The 22,914-nt window shown below is 38.4% G+C and overlaps 1 protein-coding gene across 22 annotated transcripts in view; it reads right to left on the reverse strand.

Moving 5' to 3' along the window:
* Window positions 1-22,914, reverse strand: part of ADGRG6 (adhesion G protein-coupled receptor G6) — a 139,025-nt gene that overhangs the window by 25,052 nt on the left and 91,059 nt on the right. For all 22 annotated transcript variants that reach the window (XM_021087216.2, XM_021087261.2, XM_021087180.2 and 19 more), the window contains 11 exons: window positions 19,168-19,310; window positions 18,435-18,546; window positions 17,223-17,281; window positions 16,405-16,615; window positions 14,854-15,025; window positions 13,020-13,160; window positions 10,883-11,002; window positions 8,603-8,648; window positions 6,618-6,724; window positions 1,413-1,540; window positions 132-400 (listed from right to left, as the gene is read on the reverse strand). In XM_021087216.2, the coding sequence (XP_020942875.2) occupies window positions 132-400; window positions 1,413-1,540; window positions 6,618-6,724; window positions 8,603-8,648; window positions 10,883-11,002; window positions 13,020-13,160; window positions 14,854-15,025; window positions 16,405-16,615; window positions 17,223-17,281; window positions 18,435-18,546; window positions 19,168-19,310 (1,508 nt within the window). The remainder of the gene's footprint in view (window positions 1-131; window positions 401-1,412; window positions 1,541-6,617; window positions 6,725-8,602; window positions 8,649-10,882; window positions 11,003-13,019; window positions 13,161-14,853; window positions 15,026-16,404; window positions 16,616-17,222; window positions 17,282-18,434; window positions 18,547-19,167; window positions 19,311-22,914) is intronic.

A 22,914-nucleotide genomic window follows, 5' to 3' on the forward strand; every position in this document is an offset into this window, starting at 1 on the left:
ATATCAGGTCCACATCATTCACAATTGGGAAGTTTCTTTTGGCAGTGTTATTCTTTCCAGACAGGATCTTCCTAGGAGAAGCTAGGGATTTCCATAACGGAAAAAGATAAAACAAAATTGAGGAGGCTTACCCCAGCCAACAATGCAGAATTTCAGTATATATCGGCGAATGTAAGTGTTAAAAACTTTAACCAGAGCGATGTACATGTGAATCGCTTCCAGCCCCATCCAGGTAAAGGTTGCCAGAAGGAAGAAATGCAGCAGGGCTGCCACGGCGGTGCAGAGCCCACCCACGTGAAACGAGGTGATCCAGCCATCCAGGAGGAAGATGAGATTTAGGAACAGCAGGGCTGTACTCAGGTTCATCAAGATTTTGGAGGGATAATCCCTTCGCAATTTTCTAAAAAAGGCAAAAAGAAGGATATATGTTGGCGTTCCCATCATGGCGCAGCAGAAACAAATCCGACTAGGAACCATGAGGTTGCGGGTTCTATCCCTGGCCTCGCTCAGTGGGTTAAGGATCCGGTGCTGCCATGAGCTGTGGTGTAGGTTGCAGATGCAGCTCAGATCTGGCATGGCTGTGGCTGTGGCCAGAAACTACAGCTCTGATTAGACCCCCAGCCTGGGAACCTCCATACATATGCCACAGGTGTGGCCCTAAAAAGCCAAAAAAAAAAAAAAAAAAAAAAAAAAAAAAAAATATATATATATATATATATATATATATATATGAAAAGAATCTTGTAACTAAATCTTTTAAGCACAGGCAGTAAATTGGTATCTTACACAGCTCTGCAATAGGCAGCACCATCTTTATAACATGGTTCCCCTAGGAGAAGGGCTAAACATACATGGTTATTTGGTAAATGACAAAGATTGTTTTAAAACAATAATTTTATTTCAAAACTGTTTCCAAAATTTCCAGTTGGTTTCACAGATTGATTTTTTTCAATCCAGTAAAAATTCTAGATTTATAAAAAATGATATTTAAAAAAACACAATTTCCCCAAATTTTGTTAAAGTTTATTGATTTTTAACAAGGTAAGAATGCTATTTAAAAAAAACTTCCTGTTTCAAAACCAATTTTATAATATTTGTGAAGCACATGTTTTCATGTTTTACCATGCAAAAGACACTTCATACAATTATTTACTTAAATGCTAATCATCTCTAGCAGGCTTAAATACATTTTATCAGCACAGTACCTATAACAACACAGAAACTGTAAATTAAGATTCTACAGCTACAAAATTCATGTTGCACAATGAATCTTATGAGAAAGCCGAACATTAAAAGTGAACCACCCTACATGATTCACAAAGTGGACAGATGTTTTTAAAAGCCGAGGTGATTCTCTTATTCATATTTTGGGACAGGCAGCAGTGGATTTGGCAGGTAGAAAAAATACTTACTCAAAAGCAACATATGTCAGGAGAGTAGCTGCTGAAAAAATAGCAGATATTCCGCAACCAATATAGGTGATGAAGGTGAGAACTTTAGTGTTTTTTGCATCCAACTGTGAGGCGGTTCCTTGAAGGTCCTACCACAAACAAGAGAAGCAGCTGTCAGATTCTGTTTCCATGAGGGAGTGTTTTCTTTCATCAGAAAGTCCACTGATAACACTTAGAATCCCAGTTCAATCTCAGGGGCTAAAAACAGTGGTGTAAATCAATACAGGCACGCCTTACTCTACTGCACTTCGCAGACACTGCCTGTTTTTATAAATTGAAGGTTTGAGACAACTGAGTTGAACCATTTTTCCAATAGTGTTTGCTACTTTGGGTCTGTCTGTCACATGTGGGTAATTCTTGCAATATTTCAAACTTTTTCATTAATTATATTTGTTTCAGTGACAGGTGATCAGTGATCTTTGATGTTACCACTGAAGTTCATATGATGGTTAGCACTTCTTAGCAATAAAATATCTTTAATTAAGGTATCTACATTGTTTTGCACACTTAGTAGACTACAGTATGGTATAAACATAACTTTTATATGCACTGGGAAACCCCCAAATTCGTGTGACTCATGCTATCTTGAGATTTGCTTTATTGCAGTGGTCTGGAACTGAACCCACAAAAACATCGCTGAGGGATGCCTGTACTGAAACTTCCATTTATTGTGCTCTTGTGGATCACTTCATGAAACAAAAATGCAGCATTGAGAGTTGCATATCGTTTTGGTTTTGGGGGGTTTTTTTGTTTGTTTTGTTTTGTTTTTCTTTTTAGGGCCACACCCACAGCATATGGAAGTTCCTAGGATAAGGGTCGAATCACAGCTGTAGCTGCCAGTCCACACCACAGCCACAGCAATGTGGGATTCAAGGAGTGTCTGTAACCTGCATCACACCTCAGAGCAATGCCAGATCCTTAACCCTGAGCGAGGCTAGGAATCAAACCTGCATCCTCATGGATACTATTCAGGTTCGTTTCTACTGCATCACAATGGGAACTTCTATACATAGTTTTTTAGCTTTTTTTTTTTTTTTATAATCATTACCCTGTTACCCAAGGTCTTTGTATACCAGTATAACTTGAAACCAAAACCACTGGGTCCCCCAATGAAAACTGGAGACCCACTGCCTTGCATAATAAATGACCAGACACTTTCCTATCATTTGCAGAGCTGGGGACACAAGTATTTGGAGAACACCGTGGCCCACTGGCCAAGCTCTCAGGTGGGCTCTGGGTTATTTCCTTGGTGGGGAGGGGCTCAGCCAGAGACAGCCAGAGGGTGGTGCTGGCGCATGGCTGCCCAGTTCAGACAGTTGTGCTGAGGTGCTTACTGTGGTCATTTCAAAGATTGGTATGTTTTGGCTGTGGTGGCTTTTTTTTTTTTTTTTTTTTTCCATAAATGTGAAGCCACTAAGAATTTGGGGGGTTACAATTGTTTGATACCAATAGACCTGAAAGGGTGCCGCTTAAAAGTTTTAGGGGTTGTCGTGAGTGGAAACAAGTCAACATTTTCTAGCATGTGAATATGAAGCCTTAATTTTAATTTTACCATGCAGACAGAGGCAGACTTGCAAAGTCCAAGCCTGGTAAGAGAATCTTTCTTTTCTTCCTTAAATGGAGAATTAGGGTAGGGATAAATCTTGAGTTAACATCAACCACTCAATCTTGGTTGGAGAAGAAAGGCACATGCATTTTATACAGACGTTTGAAAACGGAGCCTTCTTGGAGAAGGGACCTATTCCAAAAAGAATACCTGGTTTAAACTTTTAGGTCTTAAATTACGGGGGGGGGGGGGAGTTTGCATTAATACGTTTTTCATTCTATAATGTTAATTTTCACCAAAATGTCAGTAAAACTGCCATTCACACAAAGACCTGCAGTAAGTGGCATTTGCATGTGCGTATATGCATGTGAAATCATGAAACGGGACTCAGCTCCAGGTCTGGCTGTTGCAGTAAGAACAGGTAACAGTACCATTGTCAGGCCACGAAATGTACAGAGTGATGGAATTCAGCATACACAGGGACTCAGCGTCGGAGAGGACTTTCCTATCCTCCTCTGCCAGGAATCCCTCAAAACCCTGGGAGGACATGGACACATCCCAACACTCCCAGGGCACACAGGATGGGGTTCAAGTCAGTGCTACTTGACTCACAGGTTGGCTACTTCACCAACGCATTGGTTACTCCAGGATTTGACCAGGCCGGAGAAATATCGTGAGACCCTCCAAAGAACTTGTCATTACCACTTGAAAAACCTATCACTACCATCTAGAAAAGGTAGTAGACTTGAAAATCATAATTAAAGCCACAGTTTAAAGTGTAAACTAAGGACTTCCCTTGTGGTGCAATGGGTGAAGGATCCAGCATTGTCCCTACAATGGCTTCAGTAGCACTGCTGTGGCCCAGGTTTGATCCCTGGCCCGGGAACTTCCACATGCCACGAGTGTGGCCAAAAAAATACATTAAAAAATAAATAAAATAAAATGTAATTTAATAAACTAATATTGTATTATGCTTACACATTTACACACGTCTCATGCTGTTTTTTACTTTTAGAGAAAGAATATAAAAATATTTGTTCCTCTGAACTAGCCAACATGAGAATGTACTGTTAAAAATACGAAAAATCTATAAAGAAATGTAGCAAAGGACATGAAATTCTTCATACATTTGTAGATGAGAAAATATAATTATGAATCTGGAGAATGTTTTTTAATTTCTCATATGGTGAATGTGTCACAGGGCAAAGTAGACTCTGAGAATATGTTAAACAAGTGAATAAAGAGTTTGGATATTAAAACTTTTTTTTTTTTTTTTTTGCTTTTTAGGGCTGCACCTGCAGCATACAGAAGTTCCCAGGCTAGGGGTCAAATTAGAGCTGCAGCTGTTGGCCTACACCACAGCCACAACAATGTGGGATCTGAGCTGCATCTGCAACCTACACCACAGCTCAAGGCAATGCTGAATCCCTAACTCACTGAGCAAGGCTAGGGATTGAACCTACATCCTCATGGATACTGGTTGGATTTGTAACCCACTGAGCCACAGCAGGAACTCCTATATTAAGACTCTTAACAACGTTTTGGTGGTCCAGAAAAGCTGAAAGGCTATGGACATATTGCCAGAAAAGATAAATCCTGAAAAGTTTTTCTTCTAGAAGTTTATAAACAGTGAAAAATGAAAAGACAGCACTAAAAGAATATATATCCATATACATGTAAAACAAATTATTTAATCAATGGCAATAGAAAAATAATGTATAATTACAGATTTATAATCTCATTTAAACACTGTTTGAATACAGTAACCATTCAAAGTAATAGGAAGCCAAACTTTGGTTATGTATAATCATCTCTGAAGAGTGAACTGTGTTACCGTTATCTACTTATCTAATATTAGACTTACACACAATCATGCTACGTACACACACTCACACACACTTACAGTTGAAATAATTCAATGAATTAAGCTAAAGCTTATATACCTAAATGAGTCATGATGCAAAATAAGTGTTTTATGAAAGAATGATGCTGTAATTTTTTGAAAAAAGAGAATATGGAAGAAAACTGAGGGTTTGTAAAAAATTATTTAGGGAAAACATGCTACAGTTTAATTGTTCATTTTCACGGTCTGGCAGTAAACAAAAACATTAATACTTGGGGAGTGTTAAAAAGTTCTCTATGATTGTCATCTTTTTAAATAACTTGGTCTTATCCCTCAGAGATTTAAGTACTGCGTTGTCAGGGAAATGATAACTTGCAGGGTTGTGATGGGACAATGGCCATTTACACAGGCCAAGTAGATGCACGAGCCAAACACCACATTGCAGGGTTCCTCACTGCTTCCTCCCAGCCCCACAGGAAGTAGGTGTAAGGTTTCAGGGATGGGATAAACATAACCCGATGGCTGTGATTTGAGTTCCAAAAGCTTTATTGCCTCAGCACACCTTACTCCCATCTTCCACTAAAAACCAAATGTGGTTTGATCCCTTTATGGAAAATATACAGAACCAATGGCTCTGTTATGATCTGGAGGGCGTACTTCGCAACAGAAAAGTGCCTGCAAAGACACAACTATATCAGATCATAAGGTAAGAGTATAAGTCTGTGGATGAATTCACCCAAGGTGCTGGTTGTAAGGTGGCTCTTGAAAATTTGAAGGGCGGAAAAAAATCTATCGATGCAATGCAATTTTTGCTTAAAACTATTGGATACATTGGCTAATGAAGTAAAACCAGGGCCAGGGGAAAGAGAGCAGGAAGAAAGGAAGGAAAGAATAATATGAGAGAGGAGGTCCCGTCGTGGCTCAGTAGTTAATGAATCCAATTAGAAACGATGAGGTTTCGGGTTTGATCCCTGGCCTTGCTCAGTGGGTTAAGGATCTGGCGTTGCCGTGAGCTGTGGTGTAGGTCGCAGACACGGCTCGGATCTGGTGTTGCTGTGGCTGTGGTGTAGGCCAGAGGCTACAGCTCCGATTAGACCCCTAGCCTGGGAACCTCCACATGCTGCAGGAGCAGCCCTAGAAAAGACAAAAAGACAAAAAAAAAAAAAAAAAAAAAAAAAAAGAATGATATGAGAGAAGTGTCACAGCCATCATCCCTCTTGCAGGCCTGAAGACTCCTTGCTGTCCTTGTCACTAGTCTGTCTTAACAGGCTGTGATCTCTATAGGGGCTGCAGTCATTTGGTCACAGCTGATCACCAGGCACAGTACCGGGTACAAAGTAACATTCAAACACACTCAGTGATAATATAAGAAAGATAATTTTTGATGAAACTTTTCACAACTCCCTTCCATGTTAGTAAATCCCAACATTTTCTTCCTCTTTAATGTTTCTGTCTCTCCCTCCCTCCCTCTCTGTCTCCCTTACTGTGTTTCTCTCTTAATTCCAGGGTCTCACCATGATTTTCTTGTGTTGGGGACTGTTTATGTGAATGCTATGAGAAAAAAAAGTAGGGTTCATCTCCATCCTTATTTTGCGTATTTTTAATAAATGATCTCTGTTAATGAGATTCTTCATTAAGAATCAAGATTCTGAGTACAGATGAAAATTATCAGGGAAAAAATCCCCAAAACACATAATCTAAAAAGGCTGACTCATAAAAGAAGCATGCTTTCCAAAATTACATTACTTCGAAATGAGTGTGGAAGTTCTTCCCTTACCATGAGAACGCCAAAGTGTGTGAGGTGGTTACACAGGCAGATCGTCTGGTTTGCGTCTGAATCTCTGTGTGCGTCACATCCTGATGTGTTCCAAAATCCCGAACCTTCTGTAGGAGGAAGTCAACAAACAGGGTGAAAACAACAGCACATCAGGGCCTTCGCTATCCTGGACCTTCACTATCCTGGATGAGCTCCTCTTTGGGGAAATATGCCTCAGTCTCTTCTGCCTTGTGGTTGTCTTAAAAGGGATACTGCTGTGAAAGCTACCAACATTTAGAATAACTTTGATGCCTGGAATCATAGAATGTGCTGGGTGGGCAGTTACAGATGATCTAGGCAGCAGTTTTCAACAATGTTCTACTGCAGTGCTGATGGGGGTCCACAAAAGTCCCACTTAAAAATTCTTAATATATTGTAACATCTATTTTGCTTATTTAATATAAACGTATTAATTATGTCTATAGAAATATATTTATTTAATAATATTAAATGTAGTTATTTAAATAAATTTAATTTCTATATATAATAGAAATATATTTAAATAAGTATTAGATATTTTATGTATAAATATATATTAATATATGAATTGATATGTTATTTAAAATATTTTAACATAAATATATTAATATATGAATTTATATATTATTTATTTAATGCGTTTTAAGATCAACTTCCATAAAAAGAATATCCCTGGGGTTCTTGTTGTGGCTCATCGGTAAGGAACCTGACTAGTATCCATGAGGATGCAGGTTCGATCCCTGGCCCTGCCCTGTGGGTTAAGGATCCAGTCTTGCCACAGCTGCAGGCATAGGTTGCAGATGAGGCTCAGATTTGACCCCTAACCTGGGACTTTCCATATGCCGAGGGTGTGGCCCTAAAAAAAAAAAGAAGAAAATCCCCTTTCAAATTGTTACATACTAGCAAAGTCTCTAAAGAGGAATACATTTTTTCCTCTTCAGGTCAATCTCTGTCTCTGTGAAGACATGAGAACAAAGGACCACTTCCTTGGAACATGCTACTATGTACACAGCAGTCATGCTCAGTAACAGCTTATTGCAAATGCCTTAAACACATCTTACCTGACTTCCATGGTATGATATGGAATACAAGCAACTCATATATTTGAAAAATATTTTAAGACCACAAAGTGATACCATTTTGAACTATGTAGTTAGCAAATCAGGATATTCACAAAAATTCAACTAGAAAGCAACCAAACAACAAAAAACTTTCCAGCTGAGATAAGGAGTACACAAAAAGAGGTTTTGAGGGAAAAAGAATGTCTTGACATTAAGAAAAATAATACAAATAAAAATAAAAGGCTTGTAGACACCTTCAGACTATGCTTCTGAGGAGCAGCCTGCACTGGTGCTGGTTTGTTTAACCACCATATTCCCACTGGGGGGCCCTCAAGGGAAGGTGACATTAAGGGGCAGAGGTGAGAGGTTTTGTGGCTTGTCCTTCCCTTGAAGTTACCTCCACACTTTAGTGATTTATCCCTCCATCCTGCCTTTCTCTCTTGACTGTCAAATGTCATTTTCGAGCCAGTTCATAACCATTCCTATAGTTACAGTCCTCTAGTAGGATTTCCACCCATAATCTGTGGTCTGGAAGCTGGATTTGAAATTGTATGCCTTGTGCACATCAAATAATCTCTTCGGAAGCATCCCAGAAAAATGTGACCAAATGTATATTGGCATTTATCTAAAAGTGGAAATAAAAATGTATGCTGTATTTTACAAATAACTGAAATCAGAGGTGGTTTGTTTAAAGTCTGCCTATTTCTTCTTGCAAAGAATAAAAAGTTACAGAAATTAGAATTCACTTCACTTCCCAAGCAACCTAAACCAAATTTTGCAGCTCAGTTGCCATCAGACTTACATTGTGACTCACTCTGATTTGGGACAGAATTAAAGGCAATGAGGGGGTCTAACGATGTTTAAGAATTTAGTTGTTATTAAGATAGTGAGTATTTTAAAACCTACCGTTTTTGTTCAGATCCCAGAAGGCACAGATGGGATGAAGCACTGCCTATATTAACATAAGAATAAACATGTGAAATGGTGTTCAAAATAAATGAAAAACCATACGATTTGAATATGGGAAAAGAATAAAGATGCTAAGGTTTTCACAAAGAAATAGATCATCATTAGTCAGGGCAATAGAACCTAAGAACAGCAGGCAGTTTAGGGGGTCTGCTGTCACAGACTTCAAATGGAAATCAGCTATAACCACAGAGGAATCATGCTGCCCACTTATCTGCAGGTTACTAATTATGTCTCATCATAAAATGCAATTCTCAGCATTTAGCAAAGCTCTTTACACTCAAATTTCACTTCCTCTTCCAAATTCTCCTTCCTCTCTAAGTATATGTCCCAAAGAATTCAAAGCAGGGACTCAAACGGATTTTCTCATGACACCCTTGCTCTCAGCAGCATTATTCACTCTGGCCAAAAGGTGGAAAGCAACCAAGGGGCCATCAATGAATGAATGGGTAAATAAAAAGTGTGTGTGTGTGTGTGTGTGTGTGTGTGTGTGTGCATGCACGCACATGCACAATGGCATATGATCCAGACTTAAAAACACAGAAAATTCTGACACATGCCACAATATGGATGAACCTCAAAGGTATCATATTAAGAAATATAAGCCAGTCACAAAAAAGTAAGTACTATATGATTCCATTTATATGAGATACCAGAGCAGTCAAATTCATGGAGACAGAACAGAATGGTGGTTTCCAGGGGCTGGGAGAGAGGGGAACAGGAGTTAGCACTTCATGGGAACATAGTTTCAGTTGGGGAAGACGAAGACGTTCTGGAGAGGGATGCAGTAATGGTTGTAGAACAATGTAAATGTACTTAATGCCACAGAACTGTACATTTAAAATGGCTAAACTGGTAACTTTTATGTTATGTATATCATATACCACATTTAAAACTTTTTTTATTTACTTTTTTTGGTCTTTTGTCTAAGGGCTGCACCTGTGGCATATGGAGGTTCCCAGGCTAGGGGTCTAATCAGAGCTATAGCTGCTGACCTACGCCACAGCCACAGCAACGCCAGATCTGAGCTGTGTCTGCAGACCTACACCAGAGCTCATGGCAAGGCCAGATCCTTAACCCACTGAGTGAGGCCAGGGATCGAACCAACAACCTCATGGTTGGTTCCTCGTCGGATTCGTTTCCACTGCGCCATGACAGAAACTCCTAAAACATTCTTTATGGAAGGAGCTGAAACAAAAGAGGCCAAAGGGTAGAACAGGGAGGTCTCAGAGGGTTCCGTGACAAAGCAGAGCTAATTCTCAGATGACTTCAGTCCAAGTCTTAGTCCTTATCAGCCAGCTCACTTCCTGCCCGCCTTCCTGCCTAGTGGTAGAATCACGACTGAGACCCTCTATAAAACAGTGAAAAACTGTGGCTGGGCCACCTGAGACAATAAGAACCCCCACATGATTTTATCAAATAAACAGATGATAGCAAGGGTAATGAAGCAAAAGAAAGAAAAAGAGAGCAAGATTTGCCAAGATTTTAGACAACTGCCAACCTCTCAAAAAATGTCAACTCTTTCTCCTATTTCCATTCTGCTTTCCCAGTTTCTGTAATCTTTGACTTTAAAAAGACAACCCAAATCTTTAATGACACAATTATGCAATGAGTCTGCATCTAATTTAACTGAATTATACGTTGTTTCTTTAAAATAGTGGCTCTTTCCTTTGCTGTTATTCTTTTGCAGATAATTGGGTCCTAGATAAGACTAATCCCCCCCATCTCATCTAAGTCCCTCTGCCACCATTTATGGTGACATGACAGCACTACCTGGCTAGCTGGCCCCCCTTTTTGTGGAAAATTGTCCCCTTCAAGTAAAAAAAAAATACCAGATCTTTCTAAGCATGTTTGTTTTTTTTGTTTGTTTTTGTCTTTTGTCTTTTTTAGGGTCATACCCACGGCATATGGAGGTTTCCAGGCTAGGGGTCGAATCAGAGCTGAAGCTGTTGGCCTACACCACAGCCACAGCAATGCCAGATCCATGCCTCATCTGTGACGGATACCACAGCTCACGGCAACGCCAGATCCTTAACCCACTGAAAAAAGCCAGGGATCGAACCCGTGTCCTCATGGATACTAGTCGGGTTCATTAACCACTGAACCATGACAGGAACTCCTCCTTCTAAGCATGTTAAAAAAAAAAAAAAAAAAAAAAAAGTCCCGAATTGTCTGAAGTAGTCTGCCTCTGTTCCATGGCCATTTGTAGTGTTTCCTTACCTGAGTTGTTGTATGTTTGATTTTAATTCGAACAGGATCCTTCAGATCCCGGATGGTAATGTTTCCAATACTGCATGCCATCACGTAACTCACTAAGGTGCCTTTCTTGGTTTCTACATCCTTTTAAAGAAAATAAAATTGTGTATTAGTCAAAAGCACACTCTTTTATATTATTTTGGTGCTCAAAAATAAGCAAACTGTCAGCACTTTTTACACTTAAGACCTTCAGTTATTGAACATCCTGTTTACATGACCTAATTGCTAGCTTTCTTGAAAGAGCTGTGCCATTTCTTTACTATAATAAATATGTCCAGGGAACATTATAAGCCAGCGCTGCAAGGTGATGTTCATAAAACATTCTTAATTGTTCTGACTGATGCCAGCCAGTTAACATCTGAAACAATGCAAACCCACAAATAATATAAACTCATAAAAAGCTGCGAAACAATTAGATCATTTCCCTCCTCTAAAAAATACATGAAGTTATTTTCCTTTAGAGAAGTACCAAGGAAATATGGTATGAAAAATAAAAATCAATTCATCCTTCATGTCCGTGACAACAGTCGGAAGTCTTTACTAACTTAAACCTAAATGTAATTCAGCTGGATTAAAGCCCATCAGAACTGCTACTATCTCTGATTGTACACTTGCCAGCATCAGTAGCTTCCACTTCAGAGATAAGGTCGTCAGGAAATCAAATCAGTGAATCTGTGCTGCAAAATGAGTGGGACCAATAGACTGTCTTTCCAGCAAGATCACCAACACTTTTTCCTTCCCTTTGGGTTTCCTCTCGAACCTCTTGCATTTCTCTGTCACAGATTATGAACCATTTGTTTTGGAATAATGGCAGGATTTCTTAAATGCTACATAGCTCTTTTCATCTAGAATAATGCTTTTTATTTCTTTTGTGTGGTCTTTCTCTATTGCTTGGGGACACCCTACCTTTCCTTTAAAAATACTCTGGTTTTGTTCCCTGTGTGAGGGGAGTACCATAGAACCCTTAAATTTGTTTCATTCGGCTATAAATTGACTTTAAAAACCTAAAATATGTTTCTTAATAACACTGCTGAATGAGAGATGACAAAGGAGAAGAAAATGATTGTGCGGAGAAGACAAAAGTCAAAAGGAAACAGTGAGGGATTCTTATAACACCAAGGCTTTTCCCAACTCTTCCCTCTGGGGCAATCTCTCCTCTCAATGGACCCCCTCCCTCCCCCACCACTCACATCCTCTAACACCTACTGCATTGTTCATAGTTATTAAATCCTTCAGAATAATTGTATGGAATTATGTTCTTAATCAGATGTTTTATTTAGCAGTGCTCTTAAAACATTTGCTGATAAAAACTGTAAAATGTTTGAGTTAATTACTGTAAATGATTCCATGACCTCCTTTAACTTCTCTGTAGCCATCTCTGCCCTTCCTCTAAACATGACATATAAACATGACAGGTCTATTAAAAACATTTCCACTGGCTTTGAAACTTGCTGTCCTGTCTTCTCTGACATAGGTCACATTGTTTGATATATACAGGCATCTTAAATTTAATAGATAACTTTTATTGAAAGGGCTCAGTGCAACTGCTCAAAATGAGTTGCACTTTCAAAGGCAACCAGAGGTCACCAGTGTTTGCTGGCAGTGGACTTTCTAGTATCTAGAAATGATGCCAATAAAAATGACAATATGTGCTCAGCACAATGCCACCCTACTCCGGGGGATGTGGGAAGGCCAAAGGCCATTTGAAATACTAATGGGAAAACTGATTAAAGCCAAGAATGCTACTCATTATGTAAACAGTGCTTCCCTCTGAATTAAAAAAACAAAACAAAAAACTTTTCTTTTGGCACACAATTTCTTTAACTCTGATGATCTAAACTGCTAGAGAACATAAAACACTTAAAAGAAACAGTAAATAATAACTTCACTAATTGTATCATGTAAGTCAATGTGATATGATTTATTTTAAAATGTGAAATATCCTATTAATAAGGATATAATTATCTGAAATAAAATAAATAGTTATGTTAAAATTTTTCATTGTGGAAAATACAGTAGTTTTTCTATTCTTCTTGATATATTTTTCTTTTGAGCAAGAAAATAATTTGCGATTAAAAATAGTAACTTACTCAACACTTACCTGGAAAAGTCCGGTTTTATTGAAGAAAGTAAATTGTGCTCTTTTAACTAATACAGAATCTTCCTCACTTAAGTTCTCAAGTAAGTTTGGAGGCAAAATTACGGAAGCCAATGGATCCATTTGTCCACTTTCAAAATCCATCTGTCACATACACAGAGAGACTGGTGGAGTTATCACATTTAAATTGAAGTAATTACTGCACAGCACAAGTGTCAGCATCAACTCAACCAGGACCAGAGCGCCCCTCTACCTCCACAGCAGTCACTGCCCTTGAGGCTGAGTCCCTTTCAATAAAGGCCTGGATCTCAAATTTTATAAATTTGGGAAAAACTTCTCAAATTTTATAAATTTGGGAAAAACTTCTCAAATTTTGCAAATGTGGCAAAACAGGAAATGCACTGTTTTGCTGTTTTCACAGCAAACTGAGAAATTTATAAATCAGTGGACATTTTCAAGTATAAGCATTAGATTTACACTTAATAGATTTTGAGCTTTTCCCAAAACACATTGTGAAAAAATAACCACCACCACCAAAAAAAAAAAAAAAAAAAAAAAGCCAGGAGTTACTTTGATTTCTGGGAAAGAGTATATCTGCATAGAGGAAGCAGCTGAAGTTTTATGAACATTCTTGGGTATCATTTTTCCTGAACCCACAGATCAGGCCAAAGTGTTTTCCTGCAAATGGATTTGGTATGAGACTGAGGCTGACTGTGTTTTTACTCTTAAAAATGTGAAACAGAGTTATCCAAAAAAGCCCCCCATCCAAAGTAGAAAAAAACTTCTTCCTTATATCCAGATTTTTTAATACTCAATCTTGGTTTGTCGCCACAGTTAAGACGCATTACATGCCCCTTGTGTGTCTGTTCTCCCATGTCAAGGATGATGTTCCTATCATTTCATTTGCCCACATGGCGAACACTGCCTAGCACACAGTAGGAACTGAAAGTTATGTGCTCAAGTGTCATATGAACAGGTCAAAGCGGCTCTCCAGGGATCTGGCCCCACCTTTCTTGTTCAGCCTTATCATCGTCTGCCATTCTTAGCCTTCTACATCACTGCTTCTCAAAGTATGACCCTCAGACTAGGCAGTATTAGCAATACCTGCAAATTGTGGAGGACCTATTAAATTAGAATCTCTGGGGATAGGACCCAGCAATCTGTTTTGATAAATCCTTCAGGTGAGGGAGTTCCTGTCCTGGCTCAGCGGTAACAAACCTGGCTAGTATCCATGAGGACGTAGGTTCGATCCCTGGCCTCGCTCAGTGGATTAAGGATCCAGCATTGCCATGAGCTGTGGTGTAGCTTGCAGACATGGCTCAGATCCTGCGTTACTGTGGCTGTGGCGCAGGCCAGAAACTACAGCTCCAATTTGACCCATAGCCTGGGAATTCCATATGCCATGGGTGTGGCCCTAAGAAGATACCCCCCCACCCCACCCCCACCCCCCGCAAAAAAAAAAAAAAAAAAGATCCTCCAGGGGATTATAACGTAGTCTAAGACCCAATGGCAAAGATAATACACCATGTATCTTCCCACCTTTGGGACTTCAGTAAAGGTTTTTTTTCCCAATGAACTTCTCCCTTACCCCACTCTCAAGAGGCTGGTATACTCTCTCATAGTTTAACACTTAGTTCCACCATCACCTCCTGTAGAAGGTAAGCTGGAAGAATACCTCCTCTCTGTGTCCACATATTTTATGGCTACTGCTGCTTTTAACCTTGGTCAGCCTTTGGACCTGCCTGCCATCCCTGAAGCCACGATCCCTTTGCTGTGGCAACCAGTAGAGGATAAGAGATTTTTGCCTAATTAATAAAAGAAACCACTGGCTCATTACCTGGAAGTAGGATTCATTATTGCTTGGAAGACCGATGCTAAAATTTGAAATTTCATTGGTTTCTGGGGACAGGGATGAAACACCAAGAGCCAGATTCCGAGTTGTGATATTTACATGTGATGTGCTACTGAGGTCTATCTTGAAGGCCAATTCATCAATCGTTTTTAAAGCTCTGAATAAATGACAATATCACTGTTAAGTAACACATTGTAGGTACTTGCACACATGTGATTTACTGAAGGGCAAATACAAACCAAATAAAATTGTCTTTAAATTTTTTGATCTTAACACGAATACCCACAAAATTACCGCAACCACAGTAACATCTGTTAAAACACAGAATAGAGATACATAGAGATAAACACATCCTTAAGAGAAACATAGGCTTGAAGGAAAAGCAACAATTAAGTCATCCTAAACAAATACTGTTTTTTCATCTATTTTTTAGCGTTTGTTTCCTCATATGAAAAATACCTTTCCTACTTTATTACTGAGTAGAATCAAAGGAAATGATATGATAAAAGTAGTTTTTTAACAGCAAGACCCTGTAAAAAAAAGGTCCATAATTGTTATGTGCATAAGGTAAGTTAGAAAATACATTTTAAGAAATACAAAATTTTCATGAAAGAAATTTTGCTAAAAGGAAGGAAAGAGAAAGAAAAAAATTAAATATCTTAATACTAACATATTAAATGAAACAACTGGATAGAAACTGAAGTGTGTAAAAATAACTGTATTACACCCCGCCCTAGGCAGTTTCATTTCAGAGGTACAGCAGTCATTGGGAGTTCCTCTGTGGCTCAGTGGCTTAAAGACTGCGCATTGTCCCTGCTGTGACTTGGGCTGCTGCCATGGTGTAAGTTCAATCCCTGGCCTGGGAACTTCCACATGCTGTGGGGGTGCCAAAAAAAAAAAAGGTAGTACAACAGTCACAAAGCTGTCACAGTTCTGTGTCACAATCCATAGGATAGTGACCTACAGTGACCAAGTTATTATGCCTATAAGATGAACTAAATGTTTCCTAAGTGTCTCCTTTGTAAGCAAAGGAAGTGTCACAGGAGCTCCCAATGTGGCTCAGCAGTAATGAACCCTACTGGTAGGCATGAGGATATGGGTTTGATCCCTGGCCTCACTCAGCAGGTTAAGCATCCAGCATTGCTGTGAGCTGTGGTGTAGGTCTCAGATACGGATTAGATCCGGCATTGCTGTGGCTGTGATGTAAGACGGCAGCTGCAGCTCCAATTAGCTCCCACAGCTCCTTTTGAATTAACACCAGTTAACATTTTTCAGATGAAAAATGAATAGCAATTACATCTTTCTGGGACTACTTATATTATCTAATCGAATAGATAATCCTATTCAATTTGTAAATTATTTTTTCAAAACTTCAGAACTTTGAAGTTCATTTCATGAATGATCTTGGGAAACATCAATAGATCTTCTAGAGATTTAAATTCTGCAAGCATTTAGATCTGTGAGAAACATAACAACACATGTAGCCAATAAATTTTACTCTACGGAAGTTAAAAAAAAAAAAAAAGACAAACTTACTCAGAAGAAGACTCAAGCAAGTCACTGTCTGGGCTGGTTAGGATATTAGAAAATATATTCATTAAAGTTGAACCAAGTGTTATATCAATGTTTTCCTCTTTATTTACAATCCTTTTGACCTGTTCTACGATGCTGGTAATATTGGCTGAGTTTAATGTCTGCCCATCACTGGTTAAATTTAAAATCTGATTGGCAACTTCATTTGCTTCCCCTAAAAAATAGCAGAAGAAACAACATACAGTTTTACCCATGTATTTTGAGCATTTCTAAGAATTCAAACCATAGTATGATATTTTACTTTATATTAAAGTAGCAAATAGGTTTCCTGTGTGTATCCCTTATCACAACTGTCACAGGACACAAAAGGATTTCTATACAAACAGAAACTAACTTCTCTCTTTAGGTAAGACAACAAACACTGTGCCTGTTAGCAACATAAGTACATAACCTGGAGGGCCCAACAGTCACATAGAGTTCTAAGAGAGATGCCCCAGGATCACTAAATCAGTGTATATTTGCTGCTTAAAAAAAAAAAAAAATACAAAACTATAAAACACTGACCCAAATCTCAATTTATATATTGTCTTCTCCAAAATTTTCTTATTATGTTTAATCTCCCATAGAATGGATGGAACAGAAAGTCAGAAGGAGAACAAAGAATATCTTCTGCCTTAAGTAAATGAAGCCATCATTTGCTTCGCTTTTAACATTACAATGGTATCACAGAGCAGAAGAACATGACCCAAGGTGATGAAAACCATGAAGCCTGAGGTCATTTCACTCTGCCTTTGAGAACTGAAGAAAAATCCCTCACTTACTTGAGCAATTGGAAATATCAGGAGGCCCCCAGTAGGCTACAGATGTATTAGCAGAGTAACTATAAAACAAAAAAACAAACAAAAAAAAGGATTTTAAATACTTGGCATCAACGACATTAGAGCTGACTAAACTGGTTAATAATGAGTGTTAGAATTTGCTATCTAAATGTTTCACTTGAAAATAAGACTGTAATATATTGAAATAAAACTCATAATAAAAATTCTTATAGAAAAGAAAAAGTGAAAAAAATATTAGCAACAGCCTTAGCCTACATCCTCATTGAGGCTATATCCTATCCTACCCTACATCCTCACTGAGGCTACATCAGGTTACTAAGATTAAAAGCATAGTTGGTAATGTAAATCAAGTACTGCTTTAATACCTTTCCAGATAAAATCTCTTTTTGATTTCACCTGATTCTGTAGAGCAGATTATAATCCACATTTTACAGATGAGAAAATAGATAAACCAAGGAATTTTCCAAGGTCTCAAAGCCAGGAAGAGGTAGAGCCACAGTTCAACTCAAGTCAGCAAGCTCTTTGAAGTCCCCTTCTTTCCTCTCCACCACATGTTAAACCCAGCAAGGGGGGGGCAGAGTATTTCTATTTGGGCAGTTTCAGTTTCCAAATTGCCCCCCGTAAGAAAACAATAATTGACGGTGAGGTGGACCACGAAGAACTGGATTTGACTTGCTACTTGGTGAAGTCTCTGCACTCAACCTGTCTCACGGTCTCCGTTCAACATTTAGAGGAAAACTACACCTTGACTGTCTCCACTAGCACACTGCCCTAACCTGCATCCTGTCTTTATTCTCTCTTTGCTGCCTCTTTCCCCATCCAATGACAACCACTCCCAAAATGTCAGATGTGTGTTCCAGGGCTGTGAGCTGGTTCCGTTCATCCACAAGCAAGGTACTTTGCTCTAGAGCCACCCTCTTGTTTCCAAGTTTCTCCACCTTTCTTTGGAGAAGGCTAGATTGGCATGTTGCTTGGAGAAAAAACAAAACAAAACAAAACAAAAAAACGGGCTTTTTTGGGTAACTTAGCTGCCTCATCTTTACCCCTCATGGAGTGTGTATGATCAGGCATATGCAGAGATTCCTGCCCTTCTTTGAAATTAATACACCCTGCGCTGGACCTGAGGTACGGCACGTGTAACCCTGGGAAGGTAGGTAAGGTGGAATTTGCTGGCACGAGTCCAGCAAATATTACCATGTTCGTGAAGCATAGAAGCCTGGTTTCCCTGGACAGGGGGCATTGTATATAGAAGGCTGGATGGTTGGCCATTTATATCCTTTAGGATTCTCCTCAGCATAACATATACCTATGTGAAAATAAGACCCAACATGAGAGATACTAATCAACTTTTTGAAAGTAGAGGTGCAAGATGAGAGTAAAACAACATTGCTAATTACATACTTATTCCATGCAAAACTAAAATACCAGTTTTTTGTGTTCAGAATTTGTAAAAAGTTAGAAGTTAGGAAAAATAAACATTAAATACATTTCATAGTCAAAATTACGTCTTATAAAACTATCAAATAAAAAAAACTTATGTGAGTGTAAACATGAAACACACCATCGTTCTCACACAAATCTTTAGCAGATTTACCTCATTAGAGTTCTCATATGCACATATACACACTCTCTTTATTCCTAAAGTTGAAGCCAATTCTAGTCAAGGTTATTTTGGCATTTTGCCCATATTCTTAGTATTTTCATAATATGCTCCTAAAATAGGGTATAAACTTTCATCTGCCTCTTTCCAGTCCTTGGACAGCTTTTATGTCACCCATTTGTTACATCACTAATAGGCTGAATTTCATCAGAAAAAAAATAGCTTTAAATAAACACACAAAGGAAGAACATTGTTGTTTTTATTTCAACTAAACCTGAATATGTAATCATATAAAATACACATTATAAAAAAATTCAAGGCACTTACCCAGTTGCCGCACACTGATTGTATGTACCCTCAAGCCCTCATCCAGGGACTCATTATTTCTTAAGAGCTTCCGTTGAATTGTTCTTCCTTCTAAACTGGAACTGTTGGTGGCATTGTAAACTAGAAGGGCCCAAATCACCAACCTAGGAAAAGAATTCAGATAGAATCGTTGTTGGGGTTCTTGACTAACTGGCTGGGGTTTTTTGGTAGAAAAAGAGAACATTTGGATATGGTAGTAAGAAGATGACCCTAAAGTGGTGAGACAAGAAATACACCCAGGAGTTCCCACTGTGGCTCAGCAGTTAATGAACCCAACTAGCATCCATGAGGACGTGGGTTTGATACCTGGCCTTGCTCAGTGGGTTAAGGACCTGGCATTGCTGTGAGCTGTGGTGTAGGTCACAGATGTGGTTTGGATCCCAAGTTGCTGTGGCTCTGGAAAAGGCCGGTGGCTACAGCTGACTGGACCCCTAGTCTGGGAACCTCCATATGCTGCAGGTGCGGCCTTAAAAAGACACACACACACACACACAAAAAAAAAAAAAAAAAAAAAAAAAGAAAGAAGAAGAAGAAGAAAGAAATATATCCAGGCACTCAAAGAATTCTCTAGATGCATGAATTATAATGTTAAGAAATCTCAACATAAAAGATTTTATAGGATATTGCATGTATTATCCTATCATATCTTATCACCTCATTTCTTTTGAGAAATACTTTAAGGAATATTTTATAGCATCCAAGCAGGAAAGGGCCATATTTATGGCTAGTGCTACACTGTTTCTTTAAAGTCAAAAAGAAAAAAATTTAAGAAAAATTAGAATTTCAACTAATCTAATTAAACAGTTAACTATTGAAATTATTGTGTTACTTTTAAAAATAGTATAATTTCTCCAGAATCACAATAAATGATTTTCTATCTCCATGAAGCTTTCACTAGTACTTTGTACAGTGAAGAGTTACAAAATAAGTACTCGAAATTCACTTGGTGACTGGCCAGCATATTACTTAGAAGTATATAGACTGTTGGACCTGGCATGCCTTTAAAAAAAAAATGTCTCTATGAGAAGCAGAGACGTATCTTAAAAGCTCCATCAAAACTCTGGTTCTATAGTTAAAAGTAATACAATTTTTAGCTTAATTGTAATCACAGCTGTAAAGAGCAAAAATCAACAGATGCCCAAAGTGAAAGCGGTAGCATTGTTTTTGAAATAACTATGAAGTACTCAGTGAAGAGGCAGCAGCATACTTTATTTATGAAATACTATGGGTATTGGTACAAATGAAATAGAATATTAACATCTCTGTGATGTCATAAAAAGTGAAATATTAGCTATTCAAAGTTAGGTGACATTTTTAAATGACTCTATTTTTCCCCTAAATATCTGTGGTATCTCAAGGACAATACACCCTACAATTCTCATAATTCACTCTGAAAAACTATTTATCTCCAAAATGATTTACTGCTTACTATTCATATGTAAGTCATGTTTCAGGATGAGACAAATGTAGACGCAAATAAATAATGGTGAACTGTGATACATTAATAACTTTTTAAAGGCCTAGAACCTCTTGATTAAATTATTGTTGGAAGCTAAGCTTTGCCACTCTGGTAATTGAGAATTTATAGTTGGGAATATGACCTTTCACTTCCCCTGAATATTGAGAACTCAGTACAGTGTACTGTGGATGGTACAGAAGACCCAAATTCAGCAATTCAAGAATGACCATGCGTTTTCACGGGTCTTATCTGTGTTGTTCTCCTCCCTCATCCTGGAAACTGAAACTATTTTATGGTTCTGCAAAGTCCAATTCTATCTGCTGCTACCATCAAGCATTCTTTATTTGAATAAACCATTCTCTGTGACTTTGGTTTCCTGTCTGTCTAGGTGATAGAGTATGATAGCATTATCTAAAACTAGGGTCTGTGTTAAGTGTTACAATCCAAATGAAAGGAAAGATTGGGGGAAAAAGAGTATATGTAAGACTAGTAGATTGCAGTTTTGAGAAAAACCATGAGAGACTACAAAGATTCATCTATGAGCATAAAAGCAAGTGGGAAGAAAGAGATGGAGGTAAAGACTGAACAAATTTTATCTTTTTATTCTTTATTTTTGTTTTTTGTCTTTTCTGGGGCCACACCCGCGGCATATGGAGGTTCCCAGGCTAGGGGTCTAATCAGAGCTATAGCCGCTGGCCTACGCCAGAGCCACAGCAACAAGGGATCCGAGCCTCATCTGCAACCTACACCACAGCTCACGGCAATGCCAGGTCCTTAACCCACTGAGTGAGGCCAGGGATCGAACTGGCAATCTCATGGTTCCTAGTTGGATTTGTTAACCACTAAGCCATGACAGGAACTCCAGAAAAAAACAAATTTTAAGGCTAGGAGTTCATACCAAAGAAAAACAAAATGTATGGATTTTCCCACATAGATAAGTTCATTCTGCTTATAATTTTTGGTAAAATTAACCATTGGTTTGACAGACAGGAATTTTCCCTGAATTTAAGTGATTATAATCTGAATTTGAGCCCTCAGAAGAGGGTATACTACCACTGGAGATCTCTCCAACTAGACCTCGGCTTCTCCGATTGCAAGTGTCTAGCAAAGGGATCCAGATTACTGCTGGATTCATTATTCAAGGCTCAATATGATCTAGCAATAAGGGTTACAGAAGAAATTATTGGCTAAATAAAAGAGTCCTGTTATCAAGAATACAGGGTTAAAATACATTAAATACATTCCTCTGTTCTTTAGATCATAAAGGAAAAGCAACAATTCCAGAAAACTAAAAAGAAAAAAACAAAAACTTTCCCTAATCAGATGGCTCAGGAGTACCCGTCACGGCGCAGTGGTTAGCGAATCCGACTAGGAACCATGAGGTTGCGGGTTCGGTCCCTGCCCTTGCTCAGTGGGTTAACGATCCGGCGTTGCCGTGAGCTGTGGTGTAGGTTGCAGACGTGGCTCGGATCCTGCGCTGCTGGGGCTCTGGCGTAGGCCAGGGGCTACAGCTCTGATTTGACCCCTAGCCTGGGAACCTCCAAATGCCGCGGGAGCGGCCCAAAGAAATAACAAAAAGACCAAAAAAAAAAAAAAAAAAAAAAAAATCAGATGGCTCAGACCAGTCTGCTGAATATATACAGAAATGATAAGTTTGCTATAAAACCTTAAAAACTGTGTTTTTCTAATGCTGAATAGAAAAAGAAAAAAACAAGAATAAAGCTCTCTGGTCAACTTTCATATGAAATTGTATTACTATCTTCTCATATATCACCTGAGAAGGAGTATATTCCATCATTACAGTTGTAAATACATAACATTAATTCAGTTAATTGAAACCGAGTAAGACATGAACTTTACTTTTCAACTAATTTTTTTAATTCTATGGAGATGCAATATACTACCTGAACACAATTAAATTTATTTCATTTAGGAGTTTACATTGGCTTTTACTATACAGTACTCTGAATAATTGGTCTTCATATGCCAGCTGAGTATATGTGGTGCACATATCCATTAAATTACCTGCCTGCTTAAGTCACAACCTTGACATAAATTTAAAAATGAAGACTTCAGAAAATTAGCTGATCTCTTTGAATGCTGAAAATATTTTAGCATCTATGATCCATATTATTAAACACTACTGTACATAAGTACCTTACTTAAAATAAAATTATAATTTTTTTTCTTGGAAGGTCTCTTTGAAATTTCAAATAAGAGACAATTGGTTATCACAAATAAACCTGAAC

This window comes from Sus scrofa, chromosome 1 (genome assembly GCF_054392235.1).
Source record: "Sus scrofa isolate SSC_HxYL_T2T_F1_AM1 chromosome 1, Sscrofa_HxYL_maternal_Yorkshire_Landrace_v2.0, whole genome shotgun sequence".
NCBI classification, from domain to species: Eukaryota; Metazoa; Chordata; class Mammalia; order Artiodactyla; family Suidae; genus Sus; species Sus scrofa.